At 40.4% G+C, this 26,363-nt stretch overlaps 1 protein-coding gene across 1 annotated transcript in view; it reads right to left on the bottom strand.

Moving 5' to 3' along the window:
* Positions 1 to 8,607: 8,607 nt before the first annotated feature.
* Positions 8,608 to 26,363, bottom strand: part of LOC133612450 (uncharacterized) — a 58,593-nt gene continuing 40,837 nt past the window's right edge. The window contains exons 7-10 of the mRNA XM_072914597.1: positions 25,683 to 25,769; positions 19,686 to 19,758; positions 10,015 to 10,113; positions 8,608 to 9,953 (exon numbers count right to left, since the gene is read on the bottom strand). Of these exons, the coding sequence (XP_072770698.1) occupies positions 9,775 to 9,953; positions 10,015 to 10,113; positions 19,686 to 19,758; positions 25,683 to 25,769 (438 nt within the window). The 3' untranslated portion in view covers positions 8,608 to 9,774. The remainder of the gene's footprint in view (positions 9,954 to 10,014; positions 10,114 to 19,685; positions 19,759 to 25,682; positions 25,770 to 26,363) is intronic.

The raw sequence follows: 26,363 nt of genomic DNA, 5'->3' as shown, positions 1-26,363 counted from the left end.
CCGTGCAAAAAAAAAAGAAAAAACTCGAGAGCAAGTGTTGCCCTTTGGAGCTAATCAGGAATTAAGCGCTAAAGCCCTATGGAGCGTTAGCGGGGTCCACAAAGTCAGGGAGTTGAAGGACCGCCGAGTAAGGGGGTCGCTTACACACACACACAAAAAACGGTTAAAACATTGAATAGTTTTTGCTGTAAACCGACTTTTAAAAAACATGTTTTTAAAAAAAACCATCTGTGCCCAAACGCTGCATACAAAAATGGTGAAGCATCGCGCCAAAATGTCAGGATGAACACAAATCTTTGACAGGTGAGCTTAATTTCAACTTTTGAATATTTGTCTATATATTTGCCTCTAACAAGGCATTGACATTTTTTTTTCCTGGTCTTTCTGTCGCAATCCGATGGTGACACTTTAAAGGGGAATATTATCACCATTTCAGAAGGGTTAAAACCATTACAAATCAGTTCCCAGTGGCTTATTTTATTTGTTGAAGTTTTTTTCAAAATTTTGCCCATCACGCAATATCCCTAAAAAAAGCTTCAAAGTGCCTGATTTCAACCATCGTTATAAACACCTGTCCATTTTCCTGTGACGTCACATAGAGGCATGATGTCTCCAAGGTACGGAAAACAGTCGAAAAAACGGAAAATAACAGAGCCGATTTGACTCGGTGTTTGAGAAAATGGCGGATTGCTTCCCGATGTGACGTCATCGCTCCGAGAGCGAATATTAGAAAGGCGTTTACCGTATTTTCCGCACTATAAGCCGCGCCTAAAAACCACAAATTTTCTCAAAAGCTGACAGTGCGGCTTATAACCCGGTGCGCCTTATATATGGATTAATATTAATATTCATTTTCATATAGTTTAGGTCTCGCAACTACGGTAAACAGCCGCCATCTTTTTTCCCCGTAGAAGAGGAAGCGCTTCTTCTTCTACGGTAAGCAACCGCCAAGGTAAGCACCCGCCCCCATAGAAGAGGAAGCGCTTCTTCTTCTACTGTAAGCAACCACCCGCCCCCGTAGAAGAAGAAGCGCGTGGATATTACGTTTCATTTCATTTGTGTGTTTACATCTGTAAAGACCACAAAATGGCTCCTATTAAGAGACACGCCTACAACGCAGAATTCAAACTCAAGGCAATAAGTCACGCAGTAGAACACGGAAATAGAGCAGCAGCGAGAGAATTGAACATAAATGAATCAATGGTACGTAGGTAGAGGAAGCAACAAGATGACCTGCGCCACTAAGACAGGGAGACAGCGCCGGACGACATACGCCAACATCTGCCAGTGGATGGTAAATGCCTGGGCGGATATATCGGTCTCAACTGTGGTCCGAGCTTTCCGGAAGGCAGGATTCACGGAACTGCTGCACAACAACAGCGACATTGACTCTGATGACTTCGACGAGACGGAGCCGGCCATTTTGGATGCCGTTTTCGCCCAACTTTTTAATTCAGACACTGAAGAAGAATTCGAGGGATTTATGGATGAGGAATAACTTCAGAAAGTGGGCTTTAAATGTTTATTTTGTGTGTTGTGTGACATTAACGTTCGAGCAACGTTGAGTTATTGATGTTGCTATTGCTCTGCACTAATTTGAGTGTTACTATTTTTGTGATTGCACATTTGCACATTACATTTTGGGGGTGAACAGAGTTGTTAGAACGCTGGTTTGTAATATATTATTAAAGTTTGACTGACCTATCTGACTGTTCTTTTGACATTCCCTTTAGCGCAGCGTAGGCGCGGCTTATAACCCGGAGCGGCTTATAGGTGAACAAAGTTTTGAAATATGCCATTCATTGAAGGTGCGGCTAATAACCCGGGGCGGCTTATAGTGCGGAAAATACGGTAATTCGCCAAAATTCACCCATTTAGAGTTCGGAAATCGGTTAAAAAAATATGTGGTCCTTTTTTCTGCAACATCAAGGTATATATTGACGCTTACATAGGTCTGGTGATAATGTTCCCCATTAAGACATATATTGAGTAAAAAAAACATGCTTGAAACTAGAATATCAAGTGTTGCAAAGCTGTGTCATCTACACTCACAGGTATAAAACTACTTTTTTAAAGTAATAATTCTTACTTCAAGCATGAAAAAAAAATCATGATGCCGAGCGCACATCGTTATGTCAAGATAATGGCACTAGCATTTATTTAATTTAAGATAATTCTTCTCACTAAGCAGATTTTATGTTAGAGTGTTTGACTTGTTTTAAGGGTTTTGTTCCTAAATGATCTCAGTAAGATATTACAGCTTGTTGCTGAGATGTTAAAGGGGAACATTATCACAATTTCAGAAGGGTTAAAACCATTAAAAATCAGTTCCCAGCGGCTTATTTTATTATTCAAAGTTTTTTTCAAAATTTTACCCATCACGCAATATCCCTAAAAAAAAGCTTCAAAGTGCCTGATTTTAACCATCGTTATATACACCCGTCCATTTTCCTGTGACGTCACATAGTGATGCCGACACAAACAAACATGGCGCATAGAACAGCAAGCTATAGCGACATTAGCTCGGATTCAGACTCAGATTTCAGCGGCTTAAGCGATTCAACAGATTACGCATGTATTGAAACGGATGGTTGTAGTGTGGAGGCAGGTAGCGAAAACGAAATTGAAGAAGAAACTGAAGCTATTGAGCCATATCGGTTTGAACCGTATGCAAGCGAAACCGACGAAAACGACACGACAGCCAGCGAGCACGAATTCGGCGATCGCTTTCTAACCAACGATTGGTATGTGTTTGTTTGGCATTAAAGGAAACTAACAACTATGAACTAGGTTTACAGCATATGAAATACATTTGGCAACAACATGCACTTTGAGAGTGCAGACAGCCCAATTTTCATCAATTAATATATTCTGTAGACATACCCTCATCCGCGCTCTTTTCCTGAAAGCTGATCTGTCCAGTTTTGGAGTTGATGTCAGCAGGCCAGGGAAGCTAGGGTTGATAGGGGGTTTAGCTCGCTCGTCTGCGGGAACAAACCGCCGCCATTGCTTGCCGTGCTAACGAGGTCCTTTGTCCCTGAATTGCTCACACACTCCGGCAGATTCAATGGGGGTCTGGCGGCAGATTTCTTTGACTTTATCGTTGGAAATGCATCTGCTTTGAGTGTCGCAGGATATCCACACATTCTTGCCATCTCTGTCGTAGCATAGCTTTCGTCGGTAAAGTATGCGGAACAAACGTCCAATTTCTTGCCACTTTCGCATCTTTGGGCCACTGGTGCAACTTGAATCCGTCCCTGTTGGTGTTGTTACACCCTCCGACAACACACCGACGAGGCATGATGTCTCCAAGGTACGGAAAACAGTCGAAAAAACGGAAAATAACAGAGCCACGTTGTGACGTCATCGCTCCGAGAGCGAATAATAGAAAAATTCGCCAAAATTCACCCATTTAGAGTTCGGAAATCGGTTAAAAAAATATATGGTCTTTTTTCTGCAACATCAAGGTATATATTGACGCTTACATAGGTCTGGTGATAATGTTCCCCTTTAAGTTCGGTGGCCACTTCCCTCTGAGGCAAGTTGCTGTTAATTGTTGCTTGTTGTAATTAGGGATGTCCGATAATATCGGACTGCCGACATTATCGGCCGATAAATGCTTTTAAATGTAATATCGGAAATTATCGGTATCGGTTTAAAAAAAGTAAAATGTATGACTTTTTAAAACGTCGCTGTGTACACGGACGTAGGGAGTAAACCTTAAAGGCACTGCCTTTGGGTGCCGGCCCAGTCACATAATATCTACGGCTTTTCACACACACTTAAGTGAATGCAAGCATACTTGGTCAACAGCCATACAGGTCACAATGAGGGTGGCCGTATAAACAACTTTAACACTGTTACAAATATGCGCCACACTTTGAACCCACACCAAACAAGAATGACAAACACATTTCGGGAGAACATCCGCACCGTAACACAACATAAACACAACAGAACAAATACCCAGAACCCCTTGCAGCACTAACTCTTCCGGGACGCTACAATATACACCCCCCGCTACCCCCTATCCCCACCCACCTCAACCTCCTCATGTCCCAAATTCCAAGCTGCTGTTTTGAGGCATGTTAAAAAAAATAATGCAGTTTGTGACTTCAATAATAAATATGGCAGTGCCATGTTGGCATTTGTTTTCCATAACTTGAGTTGATTTATTTTGGAAAACCTTGTTACATTGTTTAATGCATCCAGCGGGGCATCACAACAAAATTAGGCATAATAATGTCTTAATTCCACGACTGTACATATCGGTATCGGTTGATATCGGAATCGGTGATTAAGAGTTGGACAATATCGGAATATCGGATATCGGCAAAAAAAACATTATCGGACATCTCTAGTTGTAATTATATAAATGTAAACCGCACGATAAACAGCGACTTTTGCCAATTGAACTAGAATATTTATTATTTCGCTTTGCATAGTAGAGTTTTAACTTGCACTTACAGATGTAGCGACCAACTGTAGTTACTGGCAGTGGTTTTCGGAATTGTTCCTGAGCCCATGTGGTGATATCCTTTACACACAGATGTCGCTTTTTGATGCAGTACCGCCTGAGGGATCAAAGGTCCGTAATATCATCGCTTACGTGCAGTGATTTCTCCAGATTCTCTTGAACCTTTTGATGATATTATGCACCAATGGTGAAATCCCTAAATTCCTTGCAATAGCTGGTTGAGAAATGTTGTTCTTAAACTGTTGGACAATTTGCTCACGCATTTGTTGACAAAGTGGTGACCCTCGCCCCGTTTTTGTTTGTGAATGACTGAGCATTTCATTGAAGCTGCTTTTATACCCAATCATGGCACCCACCTGTTCCCCAATTAGCCTGTTCACCTGTGGGATTATTCCAAATAAGTGTTTGATGAGCATTCCTCAACTTTCTCAGTCTTTTTTGCCACTCGTGCCAGCTTTTTTGAAACATGTTGCAGGCATCAAATTCAAAATGAACTAATATTTGCAAAAAAATTCAGTTTTCCAGTTCGAACATTAAATATCTTGTATTCGCAGTCTATTCAAGTGAATATATGTTGAAAATAATTTGCAAATCATTGTATTCTGTTTTTATTTACGATTCACACAATGTGCCAACTTCACTGGTTTCGGGGTTTGTAGAAGAAAAATCATGTTTTAGGTCGTAGGTGAATTTAGTTATATTTTCTATAGTAAACAATTTAAGTTATTTGTTTGATTATTGAATTAATATTAGTCATTGACAGATTCGGAAACCGAGTCGTTCGTCTTTGTAGTCATGAGTTGAGTTGGCAAAATTTGTCAAAACAGAGTTAAAAGACACTAAAAGTTGAATACAAAATAGTTTAATAGCAAAATAACTATACAACAGTATCCTCTGCAAATTAAAATATGACGAGGAAGAAAATTCCCTTTTAAAAGCACAAGTTGACAAAGTAACAGTGCAAACACGCATTGGCAACGTTAAATGCTAAGCGCTGAACTTAATGAAGGCACATAATGAAAGGTGAACTATCTTGACCAATCATCCAGTAAGAGTCTGTGTGAAATAGCAGCGAGGCAGTCTTTGCATTGATGCGCATTTAAGATGGTGCGAAAATTAACAAAAATCTCCAGCATTTTGGAACGTCGCTAGTAGGGATGATGTTTGAAAACCGGTTCTCCCGATTGTTCGATAAGAAAAGAACCGACGCCATGGATTCGAATCCCTTTTTGAGAAACGGTTCCCGTTATCGAAGCCACTATAGCAGGGGTCGGCAACCCGCGGCTCCGGAGCCGCATGCGGCCCTCTGATCACTCTGATGCGGCTCAGCAGCTTACTTGCCGAACCCCCCGATTTTCCCGTGAGACTTCCGGAATTCAGTAACTCTCGCAGAAAACTCCCGGGATTAATATTCACCGATTTTCGCCCTTACATCTATAATAAGGGCGTGCCATGATGGTACAACATTTGACGCCCTCTACAATCTGTATTAATAGTGTGCCAGCCCAACCACTTGTTATACAATATACATCTTCTGCTTGCACACGTACGTGACAGCAATGCATACTTGGTCAACAGCCACACAGGTTACACTGACGGTGACCATATAAAACAAATTTAACACTCTTACTAATAATGCGCCACACTGTGAACCCACACCAAACAAGAATGACAAACACATTTCGGGAGAACATCTGCACCGTAACACAACATAAACACAACAGGACAAATACCCAGAATCCCATGCAGCTCTTCCGGGCTACATTATACACCCCTGCTACCACCAAACCCCGCCCCCACCCCAACCCTGCTCCCTCACACATCAACCCCCCCCTCTCTGTGCGTCGGTTGAGGTGGGCGGGGTTTGGTAGCGGGGGTGTATAATGTATCCCGGAAGAGTTAGGGCTGCATGGGATTCTGGGTATGTGTTCTGTTGTGTTACGGTGCAGATGTTCTCCCGAAATGTGTTTGTCATTCTTGTTTGGTGTGGGTTCACAGTGTGGCGCATTATTAGTAAGAGTGTTAAAGTTTTTTTTATACCGCCACCGTCAGTGTAACCTGTGTGGTTGTTGACCAAGTATGCCTTGCTGTCAATTACGTGAGCAAGCTGAAGCCCACACAACGTGTGGCTGATCAGGCACGCTGGTTGCAGTGGGTGCTATATGCTGTACCCGCTGCCGCACCAGCATTCAAATTCCATATTAAGGTGTGGGCAGCGTGTCTGAGACCCCTAGTTTATACATAGCAAAAAAAAAACTTTGTGTGCAGTGTTATATCATTTTAAATTTAAAAAAATGTTTGCGGCTCCCATTGTTTTCTATAATTTGTGAAACTGATCAAAGTGGCTCTTTGACTGGTAAAGGTTGCCGACCCCTGCACTATAGTAAAGAAAAATATTTGGTTCTTTATTCGAATCTCTGGGGACGAATCCCGTGTCACAGGAAACGTCCCGTGGCACGTCACAGGAAATGACGTAGCTCAGTCATTCGGCGGCAGATACCAAAGCAGCAACAACAATGGACCGGAAAAAAACGCTCCAAGGCATGGCTTCACTTTACTAAGAAATACGACGAGGAAACGGCTATCTTCTGCAATTATTACCAGGCTTCGCTTTCCTGTAGGGGGAGCAGTACAACAAACATGTTGAAACATGTTCAGGCCGTACATAACCTGAAGGTTAGAGAATCGTGTCGTGGAGAAGCAGCGACAGATGACGAAGCACACCCTTCTTTCTCTGCTTCAACCTGCAGTCCCAGTGATAGTGCCGGTGAGTAACTAACGTTAACTGTTGCCGGTTAATTTCCATATTTTCTCACTTGTAGCCTTTAGGCTAAAATAATGTTACCTCTTATGTCAACCAGGACTGCGGTAATGTTAGCTAGACTAACGTTACCCAAGCATAGTCAGTGGCTAACGGTAACGTTAGGCGTTTTGTATGTGTCTGATAACGTTAACGGTATCTTGTAGCCTACACCACTCCAGAGTTTGCAGGTCTGTCTAATAAATAATACAAATGAATGCAGGATTTTCCTTGCATGTATTTTTCTTAGGTGGCCCAATTAAAGAGGCAGTAACAGTCAATATTTATTTATTTAATTTAATTTTTTTCTTAAAAAATATAAGTGAAGGCTGCCAAAAGTGAGTTTTTGTTAAACCAAGAATTGTGTGTTTTTTTCCATATACAACAACCTACCGTATTTTTTGGACTATAAGTCGCAGTTGTTTTTCATAGTTTGGCTATATACTTATACTCTATATATATATATATATATATATATATATATATATATATACATATATTTTATACATATATTTCATATATATATATATATATATATATATATATATATATATATATATATATATATATATATATATATAGATATATACACACAGCATACTTGCCAACCTTGAGACCTCCGATTTCGGGAGGTGGGGGGCGGGGTGAGGGGGCGGGGGGCGTGGTTGGGGACGTGGTTAAGAGGGGAGGAGTATATTTACAGCTAGAATTCACCAAGTCAAGTATTTCATATATATATATATATATATATATATACATATATATACATATATATACATATATATACATACATACATACATACATACATACATACATACATACATACATACATACATACATACATACATACATATATATATATATATATATATATATATATATATATATATATATATATATATATATATATATTTATAGCTAGAATTAACTGAAAGTCAAGTATTTCTTATATATATATATATATATATATATATATATATATATATATATATGAAATACTTGACTTAGTATTTCGTCAAGTATTTCTTATATATATATATATATATATATATATATTTATAGCTAGAATTCACTGAAAGTCAAGTATTTCATATATATATGTATATATATATATATATATATATATATATATATATATATATATATATATATATATATGAAATACTTGACTTTCAGTGAATTCTAGCTATAAATATATATATATATATATAAGAAATACTTGACGAAATACTAAGTCAAGTATTTCATAAGAAATACTTGACTTTCAGTTCATTCTAGCTATAAATATATATATATATATATATATATATATATATATAGAATGCTGTCTGTCTATCTGTGTTGGCCCTGCGATGAGGTGGCAACTTGTCCAGGGTGTACCCCGCCTTCCGCCCAAAAGGGAATAAGCGGTAGAAAATGGATGGATGGATGGATATATAAAATAAATACTTGAATTTCAGTGTTCATTTATTTACACATATACACACACAAAACACTCATCTACTCATTGTTGAGTTAAGGGTTGAATTGTCCATCCTTGTTCTATTCTCTGTCACTATTTTTCTAACCATGCTGAACACCCTCTCTGATGATGCATTGCTGTGTGGCACGCACAAAGGTGCTTTCATCAAATGCACTAGATGGCAGTATTGTCCTGTTTAAGAGTGTCACAACATTGCTGTCTACGGCAGACGAACTGCTTTACGGTAGACAAAAACGTGACTGCTGTTGTTGTGTGTTGTTGCCGCGCTGGGAGGACGTTAATGAAACTGCCTAACAATAAACCCACATAAGAAACCAAGAACTCGCCCTCCATCATTCTACAGTTATAACGTGATTGGGCAGGTACGCTGTTTATATTGTGTGTTTATAATTTCACACATAAGTCGCTCCTGAGTATAAGTCGCACCGCCGGCCAAACTATGGAAAAAACTGCGACTTATAGTCCGAAAAATACGGTATATGGATTCCATAAGAGAATCGATAAGGAATCGGTTCGATAAGAGGATTCGATAATGGCATCAAAATGGATCATTTCTTAACAAACATCATCCCTAGTCACTAGTGGTTTTTTGCAGCAAGAAAACATACTCGGACTAAAACAGCTCACTTAAGCAAGTAAACTTTGCTGGCGTCCAAAGCGCATACAAACAAAAAAGAGCAAATAAAAAGGTTTGAAATAATAACATTTCAATGAGTCCCTGCTAAGCAAGTAGTGGTTCTGCAGTTACTTCAAACTACACTAATAAAGCATTCATTGTTTTGTTTTTGTAGGTAGTTATATAGCTTTGGTCGCTTAAAGCTACTTTTGTATTTTTTTTTAAAAAGGCAGTTGACGCGTAAACAAAACCACAATATCACCTTTAAACCTGTAAATGATCCTGGCGTAAATACTGATACGGTCACATATTGAGGATACGTTTTGTGTTGGCGGCGTCGGCGAGCCAAATTGTAAAAGCGGAAGTGAACTTGCGGATCTCGGTGAGCGCCCCGTCTTCAGCGAGAGAACTTCCTGGGTCTGAAGGCGGGAAGGGCGAGCTGTTGCGGCGCCGCCCTCTCCTCCTCGATGGCCGCCAGCTCCTCGGCCGAGCCCCACTTCTTCTTGGAGTGGAACAGCGACGCCAGCTTCCTGTTCCTGTTGCGCTCTCTGGCCTGCGACACTTGAAACTCCGCCGCTGCGGTGAGACGTGACGTGAATATATTTGGACTCGCTCACGCTGCGTCGCTTTAACTCACGCAGCTCGCAGTCCTCCTCTGGACACTCCTTCACTTCCTTAGGGTGGAGGTAATGGAAGGCAAGATGGCCACTGTAGTCCCTCAAGTTCTCCTTGGCTCCTGAAAGCAAGAACAGAAGATGTGTTTTTTTTAGTAATATGACGTATGGACCTATTTGAGTGGCTGTAGACAACCACCAAGTACCCCACATGACATTTTTCCATTGTTTATTTATAACATCATAAAATAAAGTTGTTCAACAGAGGATAAAGACATTTTTAAATGCTGCTGTGGGCCCCTCCCCCGTCTATAAGCACTCACAAGCCGCTTCGTCTTGTTTGTAAAATACATAAATTAGGGATGTCCCGATCCGATATTTGGATCGGATCGGCTGCCGATATTTGCCAAAAATTGCGTATCGGCAAGGCATAGGAAAATGCCGATCCAGATCCAGTTTAAAAAAAAACTCCGGTCCGTGTTTTCCAACGCACCGATTTAAATAATACATTCCACTTTTCTGCTGCTCTGTAATTTCCGTTCCGCATTTTCCAGCACACCTTTAACACATCCTCAATTCTCACGCAGTTGCTTTTAGCTCCTGGCATTACACGACAGGCTCTTCTCACTCTTTCCTGTGTCTCCCTCTCACAGACAGCAAGCGCACCTTCTTACACACGTCACATACTGTCACGTCATACGTCACATACATCCTCCCCGAGCAGAGAGGTAGCGGCATGGCTAACGTTAGCTGTGATGCTAGCGCAGCCGTGCGAGCAACGCTCCCTCTAAGGTGCTCGCCTGTGCAATTACGCACTGCTCAAACGTCCTCTGCGCATAGCAAATCTATACCACGCACAAAATCTAATAAAAAAATAAGCGCATAACAATTTTCGACACACGGACACGACAGAGAAAACAGTTTTCGTCGTCATCATTGTTCAAATATTGTGACGTCTGTCGAGACGCTTATCTCCATTCGGTGCCACGTACACGCCCACACCATCAAAATGCTGAGGCAAAAATTTCCAGATCAATACCGTATGAAAAAATTAGTGATTTTTTTAGTTGTGATTTCCTTCTCTGCATGAAAGTTTAAAAGTAGCATATATTAATGCAGTATGAAGAAGAATGTTTTAATGTAGACATGCAAGCCTTGAAAGAAAATGTTGAAAATCAAGACTACATTTCCTGCAAATGGGTGCATTTCTACCCTATATTTTAACTTTAGTTTTATTCTCATATCAAACTCTTTTGGCTGTCTTTTTGACACTTACATCCGGCGCTCCCCTCCACACCCTGGATTATAAATAATGTAAATAATTCAATGTGATTATCTTGTGTGATGACTGTATTATGATGATAGTACATATCTGATAGTATATATCTGTATCATGAATCAATTTAAGTGGACCCCGACTTAAACAAGTTGAAAAACTTATTGGGGTGTTACCATTTAGTGGTCAATTGTACGGAATATGTACTTCACTGTGCAACCTACTAATAAAAGTCTCAATCAATCAATCAAAACACATAGAATCATCATACTGCTGTGATTATATTCATCAAGTGTTCATTCAAGGCTAAGGCAAAATATCGAGATATATATGGTGTATCGCAATATGGCCTTAAAATATCGCAATATTAAAAAAAGGCCATATCGCCCAGCCCTAGTTCAATGATGCCATTTCTGTTTGTCATGTATCATTTTGTCTATTTTGTGTTTATCCTTGAATAAACAGGTCAGTTTCTTGTTACCAACCATTGTGTATTATTAAAACTCCCCTAATTCAGCTGGCTAGTTGTTATCAAGAGTACTAAAACCCTTTTCAACATGATTCTGACAACTAAGTAGGCTAAATAACTTTAAACTTTAATACATGCTCGGATAGGCCAGTATCGGTCAGTATCGGTATCAGATCGGAAATGCAAAAACAATATCGGTATCGGATCGGAAGTGCAAAAACCTGGATCGGGACATCCCTAACATAAATGGTAAATGGGTTATACTTGTATAGCGCTTTTCTACCTTCAAGGTACTCAAAGCGCTTTGACACTATTTCCTAGGGGTGTAACGGTACACAAACATTTCGGGTCGGTACGTACCTCGGTTTAGAGGTCACGGTTCGGTTCATTTTCGGTACAGTAAGAGAACAACAAAATATAAATTTTTTGGTTATTTATTTACCAAATTTGTAAACAATGGCTTTATCCTTTTAACATTGGGAACACTATAATAATTCTGCCCATGTTAATCAACATTAAACTGCCTCAAATTGTTGCTCAGATTAAATAAAATGACAAAACGTTTCTTCTACATATAAAAAGTGCAACATTAAACAGTTTCAAGTCAACTCCATCCATCCATCCATCCATTTTCTAGCTCTTGTCCCTTTTGGAGTCACGGGGGGTGCTGGAGCCTATCTCAGCTGCATTCGGGCGGAAGGCGGTGTACACCCTGGACAAGTCGCCACCTCATCGCAGGGCCAACACAGATAGACAACATTCACACTCACACTCACACACTAGGGCAAATTTTAGTATTGCCAATCAACCTATCCCCAGGTGCATGTTTTTGGAGGTGGGAGGAAGCCGGAGTACCCGGAGGGAACCCATGCAGTCACGGGGAGAACATGCAAACTCCACACAGAAAGATCCCGAGCCGGGGATTGAACCCAGGACTACTCAGGACCTTCGTATTGTGAGGCACATGCACTAACTCCTGTGCCACCATGCTGCTCATTATGCTTAATTTATTACAGCATTTGGGAAGCCTGTAGTTGATTTTTATTATGTAAATAATAAATTATTATTTAATAATAATTTAATAAATTATATTTTTTATCAACATGTGATAGCAGGGACCCTGCCATTCAAAACTAGGCTGCTGCATTACTAATGATTAATGTAATTATAGCTGAAAAAATAGTACAATAGCAATAGGAGAGACTATTCATCCCTGAACACCATGGAGTTCATGTAGGCTTTATGACGCAGTTACATTATTATATCAACTATCAGAGACAGAAACTCTTCATTTAACATAATGTCCTTTTTTGCTGCTTCAACACAGCTCAATCAACACAGAAAAAGGTAAAGTGAAATAACAGACAGACAGGGCTTTGCTGTCCCTAACACACACACACCGCAAAATGAGCTAACGTTACGCTAAAAGCGAATTAGCCTTCACCTCAAGCCAGAACTGCGAGCGAGCTGAGCTGCCTTTTATATTTCTAGAAGGTCAACGAGCTCATAGTGATGTTACTAGTAGGTGACTGGGAGGTGTTTATTATAATTTGGAGAGAGTCCGCTGCCTGATGCATACTTGCCAACCCTCCCGGATTTTCCGGGAGACTCCCGAAATTCAGCGCCTCTCCCGAAAACCTCCCGGGACAAATTTTCTCCAGAAAATCTTCCGAAATTCAGGCGGAGCTGGAGGCCACGCCCCCTCCAGCTCCATGCGGACCTGAGTCCGCTTTCCCACAATATAAAGAACGTCTACAGTAAAGCAGTCCGTCTGCCGTAAACAGCAATGTTGTGACACTCTTAAACAGGACAATACTGCCATCTAGTGCATTTGATGAAAGCACTTTTGTGCGTGCCACACAGCAATGCATCATCAGAGAGGGTGTTCAGCATGGTTAGAAAGATAGTGACAGAGAATAGAAAAAGGATGGACAATTCAACCCTTAACTCAACAATGAGTAGATGAGTGTTATGTGTGTGTATATGTGTAAATAAATGAACACTGAAATTCAAGTATTTCTTTTATTTATTTATATAATATATATATATATATATATATATATATAGCTAGAATTCACTGAAAGTCAATTATTTCTTATATATATATATATCCATCCATCCATCCATCCATTTTCTACCGCTTATTCCCTTCGGGGTCGCGGGGAGATATAGATATATATATATATATATATATATATAGATATATATATATATATATATATATATATATATATATATATATATATATATGTCTTAATAAGGTTATCCAAAAAATAGTGCTCGATACCGTAGTAGAGCGCAATATATGTATGTGTGGGAAAAAAAATCACAAGACTATTTCATCTCTACAGGCCTGTTTCATGAGGGGGGGTACCCTCAATCGTCAGGAGATCTCCTGACGATTGAGGGTACCCCCCCTCATGAAACAGGCCTGTAGAGATGAAATAGTCTTGTGATTTTTTTTCCCCACACATATATATATATATATATATATATATATATATATATATATATATATATGAAATACTTGACTTGGTGAATTCTAGCTGTAAATATACTCCTCCCCTCTTAACCACGCCCCCACCCCAACCACGCCCCCCGCACCCACCCCCTGAAATTGGAGGTCTCAAGGTTGGCAAGTATGCTGATGCTTACCTGCTAAACGCTAAGCACTGACTACATGCGCTCTGAATACGCACTGCTGATTGGCTGTTACCGCTCTGTTTGTAACCAATCAGATGGTTGTGTGGGTGGGACAATGCAGGGTGCTGTGTAGAGTACTGACAGAGACAGAGGCAGAAGGAAGCGGAGACGGCTACTTAATATGTTCGTGTGGAAACTCATTCGGTACACCTCCGAACCGAACCGAAAGCTCCGTACCGAAACAGTTCAATACACATACACGTACCGTTACAACCCTACTATATATATATTTTTTTTAATCTTGTCTCGCTTCTGCTGCCAACACCACAAATAGATTGCTGTCCGGCGGGAAACACTGCTGTGGTCAGAGTTGAAGGTAGCAACTGTCGATCACGTTGAAAAGTCAAGTGACGCAAAATCGTAAAAGCCGTTCTGAAATTCCTTCAACAATTGCAGGAAAAAGACGTTTACGTTTGAAGCGTTGTTAAGAAGTGTTAAAAGACGGACACAATTTGTCACCTGATCTAAAAGACACCATTTGTAACATTAAAAGGTGCTGATCCTTCTTTTTAGACTTTTTTTCTTTCTTTAGTTTATTTCGAACATAAACACACTTGCAGTATAATACATCACAGTTTCATATCATTTCACTTTACATCATGTCCGAAAAGGAGTAGAAAAAAGTAACGCTGATTTACCGTATTTTTCGGACTATAAGTCGCAGTTTTTTTCATAGTTTGGCCGGGCTCCAGTGCGATTTATATATGTTTTTTATGGCGTCACATTAGTGCCAAAAATCCGAGCGCATAAAAACTTATCTGTGAGCTGATTCTCCATTTCGTGCGCGCGCGCGACACACTTTTGCGCGCGCGGTGCCTTTCTGCGCGCGCGCCGTCTCGGTCTGTGCGCTGTCATGTTTCGTTTTGGCACTTTGGGGGCGGGTATGCTTAGACGGCCCCTTCTTTCTGATTGGTCAGGGGAAATATGCTCAGAGCCAATCAGAAGTATAGCAGGGCGGGTCATCGTCAATATGTATCAAGATTTACGGAGGAAGAAGTGGATAAAAAAATGTCGCGCGCTGATGAAGGTTATTTCATACCACATAAACACAATACAGGGTAATACAAAATGTGACCCAAATAAATAAGACAACAAACACCATAATCACATCTTTCAGCCAGAACTGGTCCACCAGCAATAACATCCAACCATAACATTATTTTATATTTTCACTTCTTCTTGAACATTTGTTTTCTAATTTATGGAATTTCTTTTGATTCAGTCATAAAATTAATGAAATAATCTTTGAATTTTGTTTTTAAAATGTTAAAAATAGCCTTTTAATAATGTATTCTGAAACAGTTTAAAATAATCAGAGAACTGACTAACACTGACCCTACACAATGTTGCACAATTAAGTCATTTTTTTTTTTAAAGTGAAAGAGGTAATTTCAACAGGTACAGCATCCTATGTCATATCTACATGTACCGTAATAAGATTTGTAACAAGGCAAACCGTTTGTAAATTGGTCGAAAATCGAGCAAGTTATGGTAATGTAATTAGTACATGTACCATTGACATCAATGTAATGATTGAGGCTAGATGTCCGAGGTAAGATGGCTACAACGTTGCTACGCTGGAGAATTATTGGTCATATGAAAAATGCTCAGAGCCAATCAGAAAGGAGGGGCCGTCTACGCATACCCGCCCCCAAAGTGCCAAAAAGAAATAGACAGCGCGAGGAGAGATGCCAGGAGTACACAGAGAGCGCACAGACCGAGACGGCGCGCGCGCAAAAAGGCACCACGCGCGCGCAAAAGGGTGTTGCGCGCGCGCACGAAGTGGAGAATCAGCGCGCGATAACAGTTTTTATGCGCTTGGATTTTTGGCACTAATGTGATGCCATAGTTTTTTTCCTTCTTTATTATGCATTTTCGGTAGGTGCGACTTATACTCCGGTGCGACTTATACTCCGAAAAATACGGTAATCCTACCCCTTTCCCACTTCAGAGCGTTTACAAGTATATAGAATAATTTACTGACTTTTTTATAATAAAATAACATCTGTGAATTAGTATACACAACAGTTTTGTAATATGTAATTAATTAATTCAGTCATTATTAACATACTGAGATGAAGAATATCTTATTTTCAATAAGGTTGAAAGTATTCCTCATAATCCTTCTTCTTTGTACTTTGTAAGCACTATTAATTATTATTAGGGATGTCCCGATCCAGGTTTTTGCACTTCCGATCCGATACCGATATTGTTTTTGCATTTCCGATCCGATACCGATACTGACCGATACTGGCCTATCCGAGCATGTATTAAAGTTTAAAGTTATTTAGCCTATTTAGTTGTCAGAATCATGTTGAAAAGGGTTTTAGTACTCTTGATAACAACTAGCCAGCTGAATTAGGGGAGTTTGAATAATACACAATGGTTGGTAACAAGAAACTGACCTGTTTATTCAAGGATAAACACAAAATAGACAAAATTATACATGACAAACAGAAATGGCATCATTGAACTAGGGCTGGGCGATATGGCCTTTTTTTAATATTGTGATATTTTAAGGCCATATTGCGATACACGATATATATCTCGATATTTTGTCTTAGCCTTGAATGAACACTTGATGAATATAATCACAGCAGTATGATGATTCTATGTGTTTTGATTGATTGATTGAGACTTTTATTAGTAGGTTGCACAGTGAAGTACATATTCCGTACAATTGACCACTAAATGGTAACACCCCAATAAGTTTTTCAACTTGTTTAAGTCGGGGTCCACTTAAATTGATTCATGATACAGATATATACTATCAGATATATACTATCATCATAATACAGTCATCACACAAGATAATCACATTGAATTATTTACATTATTTATAATCCAGGGTGTGGAGGGGGGCGCCTGATGTAAGTGTCAAAAAGACAGCCAAAAGAGTTTGATATGAGAATAAATCTAAAGTTAAAATATAGGGTAGAAATGCACCCATTTGCAGGAAATGTAGTCTTGATTTTCAAAATGTTCTTTCAAGGCTTGCATGTCTACATTAAAACATTCTTCTTCATACTGCATTAATATATGCTACTTTTAAACTTTCATGCAGAGAAGGAAATCACAACTAAAAAAAATCACAAATTTTTTCATACGGTGTTGATGTGGAAATTTTTGCCTGCCTCGGCATTTCGATGGTGTGGACGTGTGGCACCGAATGGAGATAAGCGTCTCGACAGACGTCACAATATTTGAACAATGATGACGAAAACTGTTGTCTCTGTCGTGTCCGTGTGTCGAAAATTGTGATGCGCTTTTTTTTTTTTTTGATTTTGTGCGTGGCATAGATTTGCCGTGCGCAGAGGACGCTTGAGCAGGCGCGCACCTTAGCGGCTGCGCTAGCATCACAGCTAACGTTAGCCATGCCACTACCTCGCTCTCTGCTGGGAGAGGACGTATACGTATGTGACGTATGACGTGACAGTATGTGACGTATGACGTGACAGTATGTGACGTATACGTGACAGTATGTGACGTGTGTAAGAAGGTGCGCTTGCTGTCTGTGAGAGGGAGACACAGGAAAGAGTGAGAAGAGCCTGTCGTGTAATGCCAGCAGCTAAAAGCAACTGCGTGAGAATTGTGGATGTGTTGAAGGTGTGCTGGAAAATCCATTCATCCATCCATCTTCTTCCGCTTATCCGAGGTCGGGTCGCGGGGGCAGCAGCCTAAGCAGGGAAGCCCAGACTTCCCTCTCCCCAGCCACTTCGTCCAGCTCCTCCCGGGGGATCCCGAGGCGTTCCCAGGCCAGCCGGGAGACATAGTCTTCCCAACGTGTCCTGGGTCTTCCCTGTGGCCTCCTACCGGTCGGACGTGCCCTAAACAACTCCCTAGGGAGGCGCTCGGGTGGCATCCTGACTAGATGCCCGAACCACCTCATCTGGCTCCTCTCGATGTGGAGGAGCAGCGGCTTTACTTTGAGCTCCCCCCGGATGGCAGAGCTTCTCACCCTATCTCTAAGGGAGAGCCCCGCCACCCGGCAGAGGAAACTCATTTCGGCCGCTTGTACCCGTGATCTTGTACTTTCGGTCATAACCCAAAGCTCATGACCATAGGTGAGGATGGGAACGTAGATCGACCGGTAAATTGAGAGCTTTGCCTTCCGGCTCAGCTCCTTCTTCACCACAACGGATCGATACAGAGTCCGCATTACTGAAGACGCCGCACCGATCCGCCTGTCGATCTCACGATCCACTCTTCCCTCACTCGTGAACAAGACTTCGAGGTACTTGAACTCCTCCACTTGGGGCAAGATCTCCTCCCCAACCCGGAGATGGCACTCCACCCTTTTCCGGGCGAGAACCATGGACTCGGACTTGGAGGTGCTGATTCTCATCCCAGTCGCTTCACACTCAGCTGCGAACCGATCCAGTGAGAGCTGAAGATCCTGTCTAGATGAAGCCATCAGGACCACATCATCTGCAAAAAGCAGAGACCTAATCCTGCAGCCACCAAACCGAATCCCCTCAACGCCTTGACTGCGCCTAGAAATTCTGTCCATAAAAGTTATGAACAGAATCGGTGACAAAGGGCAGCCTTGGCGGAGTCCAACCCTCACCGGAAACGTGTCCGACTTACTGCCGGCAATGCGAACCAAGCTCTGACACTGATCATACAGGGAGCGGACCGCCACAATCAGACAGTCCGAAACCCCATATTCTCTGAGCACTCCCCACAGGACTTCCCGAGGGACACGGTCGAATGCCTTCTCCAAGTCCACAAAGCACATGTAGACTGGTTGGGCAAACTCCCATGCACCCTCAAGGACCCTGCCGAGAGTATAGAGCTGGTCCACAGTTCCACGACCAGGACGAAAACCACACTGTCTGGAAAATGCGCAACGGAAATTACGGAGCAGCAGAAAAGTGGAATGTATTATTTAAATCGGTGCGTTGGAAAACACGGACCGGAGTTTTTTTTAAAACCGGATCTGGATCGGCATTTTCCCATGCCTTGCCGATACGCAATTTTTGGCAAATATCGGCAGCCGATCCGATCCAAATATCGGATCGGGACATCCCTAATTATTATATTATAATATATTTTATATTTATTATTATAATAAACTTACGTGACAATTAAGAATGTTTGCATTACACAGAATAATTCTTATAGTGGTAAACTTTCTTTCAAACTTGTTTTATGATGGCGACAGTTGGACATACTATTTCCATCATGGAATCAGAATGTACTGCAGTAAGAACAATCAATGTCATCATTTTTTTTTTTTTTTTTACCGTAAGTCCCCACCAGCAGGTCGAGAATCTTCCGATGGCCGTGCAGCGCGGCGATGTGCAAAGGCGTGTAACCCTGTGTGACGAGACAGCGTGTACAGTGGTGACATTCCTCGGGCGGGGTGCAAAGGTGACGGAGGGGCGGGGGAGTGTGTCAGGAGTACCTACCCCCTGGAGTTTCCCAGGCCCCCGGGCAGCCAAGGCAAACAGCGAGGAAAGAAAATACAAATTAGAAAAAGCTTGTGGAAACCCCAAACAAGGGTAAAAACATAATTGCCTGGTAATTCGCACAAAATTACAGAGCGGTGCATGCTGGGACATAAGACGCACTGTTCTGGGAGACAATTAACGTGACATGATGTGATGATTTATTAGCCCCCGGCGCCTGTGCTCCCGCGTTTGCACAGCTGGATGTTCGCCGAGGAGCCTGACGTCGCGGAGACGCCGGCTTGTTTGTAAGCGCACGCACCCGCCTCGTCCTGCCAGGATACTCACGTGCTGCAACACAGACACACAAATACAAGCAGTGATTGTGTGTTTATTGTTAGGCAACAACTACACTGTATACCAGGGGTGTCCAAAGTGGCTTCTTTATTATTGGCCCTCTGCTTATTTCATTATGACCAACGACTACACTAACAACTATTTATTCTCTACAACACAAAGCTAAGACGTAGGGGTGTAACGGTAAACAAAAATTTTGGTTCGGTACGTACCTCGGTTTAGAGGTCACGGTTCGGTTAATTTTCGGTACAGAAAGAAAACAAAATATACATTTTTTGGTTATTTATTTACCAAATTTGTAAACATTGGCTTTATCCTTTTAACATTGGGAACACTATAATAATTCTGCCCACGTTAATCAACATTAAACTGCCTCAAGTTGTTGCTCAGATTAAATAAAATGACAAAACTTTTCTTCTCCATATAAAAAGTGCAACATTAAACAGTTTCAAGTCAACTCATCATGCTTAATTTATTACAGCATTTGGAAAGCCTGTAGTTGATTTATTATGTAAATGTTATATTTTTATCAACATGTGATAGCAGGGACCCTGCCATTCAAAACTAGGCTGCTGCACTACAAATGATTAATGTAACTATAGCTGAAAAAATAGTACAATAGCAATAGGAGAGACTATTCATCCCTGAACACCATGGAGTTCATGTAGGCTTAATGATGCAGTTACATTATTATATCAACTATCACAGACAGAAACTCTTCATTTAACATAATGTCCTTTTTTGCTGCTTCAACACAGCTCAACCAACACAGAAAAAGGTAAAGTGAAATAACAGACAGACAGGGCTTTGCTGTCCGTAACACACACACACACACGCACACCGCAAAATGTTACGCTAAAAGCGAATTAGCCTTCACCTCAAGCCTGCACTGCGAGCGAGCTGAGTTGCCTTTTATATTTCTAGAAGGTCAACGGGCTCATAGTGATGTTACTAGTAGTTGACTGGGAGGTGTTTATTATAATTTGGGGAGAGTCCACAGCCTGATGATTACCTGCTAAATGCTAAGCACTGACTCCTTGCGCTCTGAATACGCACTACTGATTGGCTGTTACCGTTCTGTTTGTAACCAATCAGATGGTTGTGTGGGTGGGACAAGGCTGGGTGCTGTGTAGAGTTCTGACAGATACAGAGGCAGAAGGAAGTGGAGGCGGCTACTTAATATGTTCGTGTGGAAACTCGTTCGGTACACCTCCGAACCGAACCGAAACCCCCGTACCGAAACGGTTCAATACAAATACACGTACCGTTACACCCCTACTAAGACGTCAACAGCTTAGCATAGGTATCGAACTACATTAGATTGCTTTTAGTGTAAAAAAAAAAACAATACCAACGTAGTCTTCAATTTTTCTGTGTCTAAACCTCAGGAGTCCAAGCTGTGTACAATTAAATGCTGAGGGTGTGGCCTATGTCAAGGTGTGCACAGTTATTAGGTAGATTCTTCTCCTTAGGCAAAAACATTTCATGGAAAAAGCAAACATGGTAAGATGAGAAAGAGTCTTTCAGAAGGATGCAACAACAAATGACATGTTAAAATACTAACAAGTCAACACGTAACATCCAACATTTTTGTTAGGGGCTTGCTAACTCTTCACTTCCAATAATGACCCGATACAATATCAACAGGAATCATACATACTTTTTTTTATTGTGTAGTGTGGTATGCTAAAGGTTTGGTGAAGCGAAATGACTAAAACAGTGAACAATGGTAGTTATTAAAAACACAAACGTATTTATTATTAACTGTCTGTAATGGATGTATGCTGTCTATTGCTATAGTAATCAACGTATCCATCATTTTCTATTTTATTGATGCCACCTTCATTATTTGCTACGAGTTCTTTCTTGAATTCAATAGTGTTTCTCACCTTCTGGCACTCGCAACTTTCTTTGGTCCCATGGTGTATTTTTTGCAGTTGCACTTTGTTTGTGCTCTCCATTACACGTAAATATTCACTGACAAACGCACTAGTTTAAACGTTTCGTAATGTCCAGTGTTATTATGTGTTATTACTATGTACTGATTTTATATTTCTAGTATTATGTATTATTACTTTGAACTGTTTTATATTATAATTTTTATCCTGTAAAGCGTCTTTGAGTACCCTGAAAAGTGCTATACCAAATAAAATGTATTATTATTATTAGAGATGTCCGATAATGGCTTTTTTACCGATATCCGATATTCCGATATTGTCCAACTCTTAATTACCGATACCGATATATACAGTCGTAAAATTAACACATTATTATGCCTAATTTTGTTGTGATGCCCCGCTGGATGCATTAAACAATGTAACAAGGTTTTCGAAAATAAATCAACTCAAGTTATGGAAAAAAATGCCAACATGGCACTGCCATATTTATTATTGAAGTCACAAAGTGCATTATTTTTTTAACATGCCTCAAAATAATAACAGTGCAATACTTTTTCATAACATGGTCACTACTGCCTAGTTTCTCTTGTTATAATCTTATTTTACTGTTATATTTTTATTCTCATTGTTGCTTTTTATTTTTATTCTTATTGTAATATTTTTCAATTCTGTTTCCATTTATACCCCCATTATTTACTTTTTAAATTCGATGTCAATTCTGTACACTGCTGCTGGAATTTTAATTTTCCTGAGGCAACTCTCCTGAAGGAATCAATAAAGTACTATCTATCTATCTATCCAAACAGCAGCTTGGAATTTGGGACATGCTCTCCCTGAGAGAGACTATGAGGAGGTTGAGGTGGGCGGGGTTGGGGTGGGTTTATATTGTAGCGTCCCGGAAGAGTTAGTACTGCAAGGGATTCTGGGTATTTGTTCTGTTGTGTTTATGTTGTGTTACGGTGCGGATGTTCTCCCGAAATGTGTTTGTCATTCTTGTTTGGTGTGGGTTCACAGTGTGGCGCATATTTGTAACAGTGTTAAACTTGTTTATACGGCCACCCTCAGTGTGACCTGTATGGCTGTTGACCAAGTATGCGTTGCATTAATTCGTGATGAGAACAGCCGGTAGATATTATGTGACTCGGACGGCACGCACGCAAAGGAAATGCCTTTAAGGTTTCGTCCGTGTACACAGCAGCGTTTTAAAACGTCATACATCTTACTTTTAGAAACCGATACAGGTAATTATGAAACCGATATCGATAATTTCCGATATTACATTTTAAAGCATTTATCGGCCGATAATATCGGCAGCCCGATATTATCGGACATCCCTAATTATTATTATTATTATAATTTAAGTGGAGTGGTAATTAATTGTTGGCTACATCTAGTGGACACAATAATTAATTAACTTAAGATCGTGATGTAGTAAGTTGAACGATGTGGACACTTTTGTTACTGCGTACTTTCTAATACGCTTCTGCCTTGGAGACTTTGTATGTGTAAGTGATATGCAACTATAAATATTTGATACTTGTTTATATTGACAAATGTGCGGTTTTAGACAGCAATATTGTTCAATTAAAGACACGTATTATGTATGTCTAGCTTGTGTGTTATTGTGTGCTTAACTGTTTTGTAGCTGTGAGCGCCGAGTAGCCTAATGCCTACCATGTCTTTTATAAAAGACTTGACTACAATAGAAGAAAAGACAAACCTTGTGTGTTTATTGGAAAACATCTAGGTGTTCACCGGCTATCCCGCTTTGCAAAAGTAAACTGCTTCTATCGGAGCACTTTTACCTGTGATTTTATATGCGAGCTAGGGATGTCCCAATCCGATATTTGGATCGGATCGGATGCCGATATTTGCAAAAATTGCGTATCGGCAAGGCATGGGAAAATGCCGATCCAGATCCAGTTTAAAAAAAAAACTCTGGTCCGTATTTTCCAACGCACCGATTTAAATAATACATTCCACTTTTCTGCTGCTCCGTAATTTCCGTTCCGCATTTTCCAGCACACCTTCAACACATCCACAGGTCTGTGAATTCTCACGCAGTTGCTTTTAGCTGCTGGCATTACACGACAGGCTCTTCTCACTCTTTCCTGTGTCTCCCTCTCACAGACAGCAAGCGCACCTTCTTACACACGTCACATACTGTCACGTCATACGTCACATACGTATCCCCAAGCAGAGAGGTAGCAGCATGGCTAACGTTAGCTGTGATGCTAGCGCAGCCGTGCGAGCAACGCTCCCTCTAAGGTGCTCGCCTGTGCAATTGCGCACTGTTTAAGCGTCCTCTGCGCATAGCAAATCTATGCCACGCACAAAATCAAATAAAAAAATAAGCGCATAACAATTTTCGACACACGGACACGACAGAGAAAACAGTTTTCGTCATCATTGTTCAAATATTGTGACGTCTGTCGAGACGCTTACCTCCATTCGGTGCCACACGCCCACACCATCAAAATGCCGAGGCAAAAATTTCCAGATCAACACCGTATGAAAAAATTAGTGATTTTTTTAGTTGTGATTTCCTTCTCTGCATGAAAGTTTAAAAGTAGCATATATTAATGCAGTATGAAGAAGAATGTTTTAATGTAGACATGCAAGCCTTGAAAGAACATTTTGAAAATCAAGACTACATTTCCTGCAAATGGGTGCATTGCTGCCCTATATTTTAACTTTAGATTTATTCTCATATCAAACTCTTTTGGCTGTCTTTTTGACACTTACATCCGGCGCCCCCCTCCACACCCTGGATTATAAATAATGTAAATAATTCAATGTGATTATCTTGTGTGATGACTGTATTATGATGATAGTATATATCTGATAGTATATATCTGTATCATGAATCAATTTAAGTGGACCCCGACTTAAACAAGTTGAAAAACTTATTGGGGTGTTACCATTTAGTGGTCAATTGTACGGAATATGTACTTCACTGTGCAACCTACTTATAAAAGTCTCAATCAATCAATCAAAACACATAGAATCATCATACTGCTGTGATTATATGCATCAAGTGTTCATTCAAGGCTAAGGCAAAATATCGAGATATATATCGTGTATCGCAATATGGCCTTAAAATATCGCAATATTAAAAAAAGGCCATATCGCCCAGCCCTAGTTCAATGATGCCATTTCTGTTTGTCATGTATAATTTTGTCTATTTTGTGTTTATCCTTGAATAAACAGGTCAGTTTCTTGTTACCAACCATTGTGTATCATTCAAACTCCCCTAATTCAGCTGGCTAGTTGTTACCAAGAGTACTAAAACCCTTTTCAACATGATTCTGACAACTAAGTAGGCTAAATAACTTTAAACTTGAATACATGCTCGGATAGGCCAGTATCGGTCAGTATCGGTATCGGATTGGAAATGCAAAAACAATATCGGTATCGGATCAGAAGTGCAAAAACCTGGATCGGGACATCCCTAATGCGAGCCGATACATTTTTTTGTTGTTGCTGATATCGGAAAGATTTTAATATTGGATGGAGACCCTTGGTTTAAGTGAAGGATATATAATAAAACTGAGAAGATAACGAAGCTTTCATGAAGCGGTTATCCGAACCCACTCACTGATTTGGTGTTGACATCAGCGCCGGCGTTGACGACCAGAGTGGCCATGTCCTCGCTGCCGTGTTTGGCGGCCCAGTGCAGAGCGGTCTGTGCGAGACAAGAAGCATTGTACTTAAGTATTCAACATTGGAACATGCATCATTCTTGTTTGAATATTAAAAGTCGTTCACTTATGTTTACACTTCTGTGACAACCATGAATATAGACTTAGACTTCCTTTTTATTGTCATTCAAATTTGAACTTTACAGTACAGATAAGAACAAAATTTCGTTTCATTAGCTCATGGTAGTGCAGGATAAAAAATCAATAAGGTGCAGATATAAATAAATAGATTACCGTACAGATAAATATATTGCACTTTTTCATATGCATCCACGTTTATGGATGTATGTTATATTGTCTTTATATTCCAGCGAGTTAATCCATTTTGGGGGGGAATTGAGGGGATTATTATGATGCGTTCAAGAGTCTTACGGCCTGAGGGAAGAAGCTGTTACAGAACCTGGAGGTTCTGCTACGGAGGCTGTGGAACCTCTTTCTAGAGTCCAGCAGAATATGACTTTAAGGGGTCATATTATGATTTTTTTTCAACCTTTAAAACACTTCCTTCACTACAAAACATGTTGCATAGATTATGTTTTACAGCCCATCTTCAAGCCGCTTTCTGACCATCTCTTCAG

The sequence above is a fragment of the Nerophis lumbriciformis genome, linkage group LG01, assembly GCF_033978685.3.
Source record: "Nerophis lumbriciformis linkage group LG01, RoL_Nlum_v2.1, whole genome shotgun sequence".
NCBI lineage: Eukaryota > Metazoa > Chordata > Actinopteri > Syngnathiformes > Syngnathidae > Nerophis > Nerophis lumbriciformis.
This window is presented reverse-complemented; position numbering and strand designations above follow the sequence as displayed.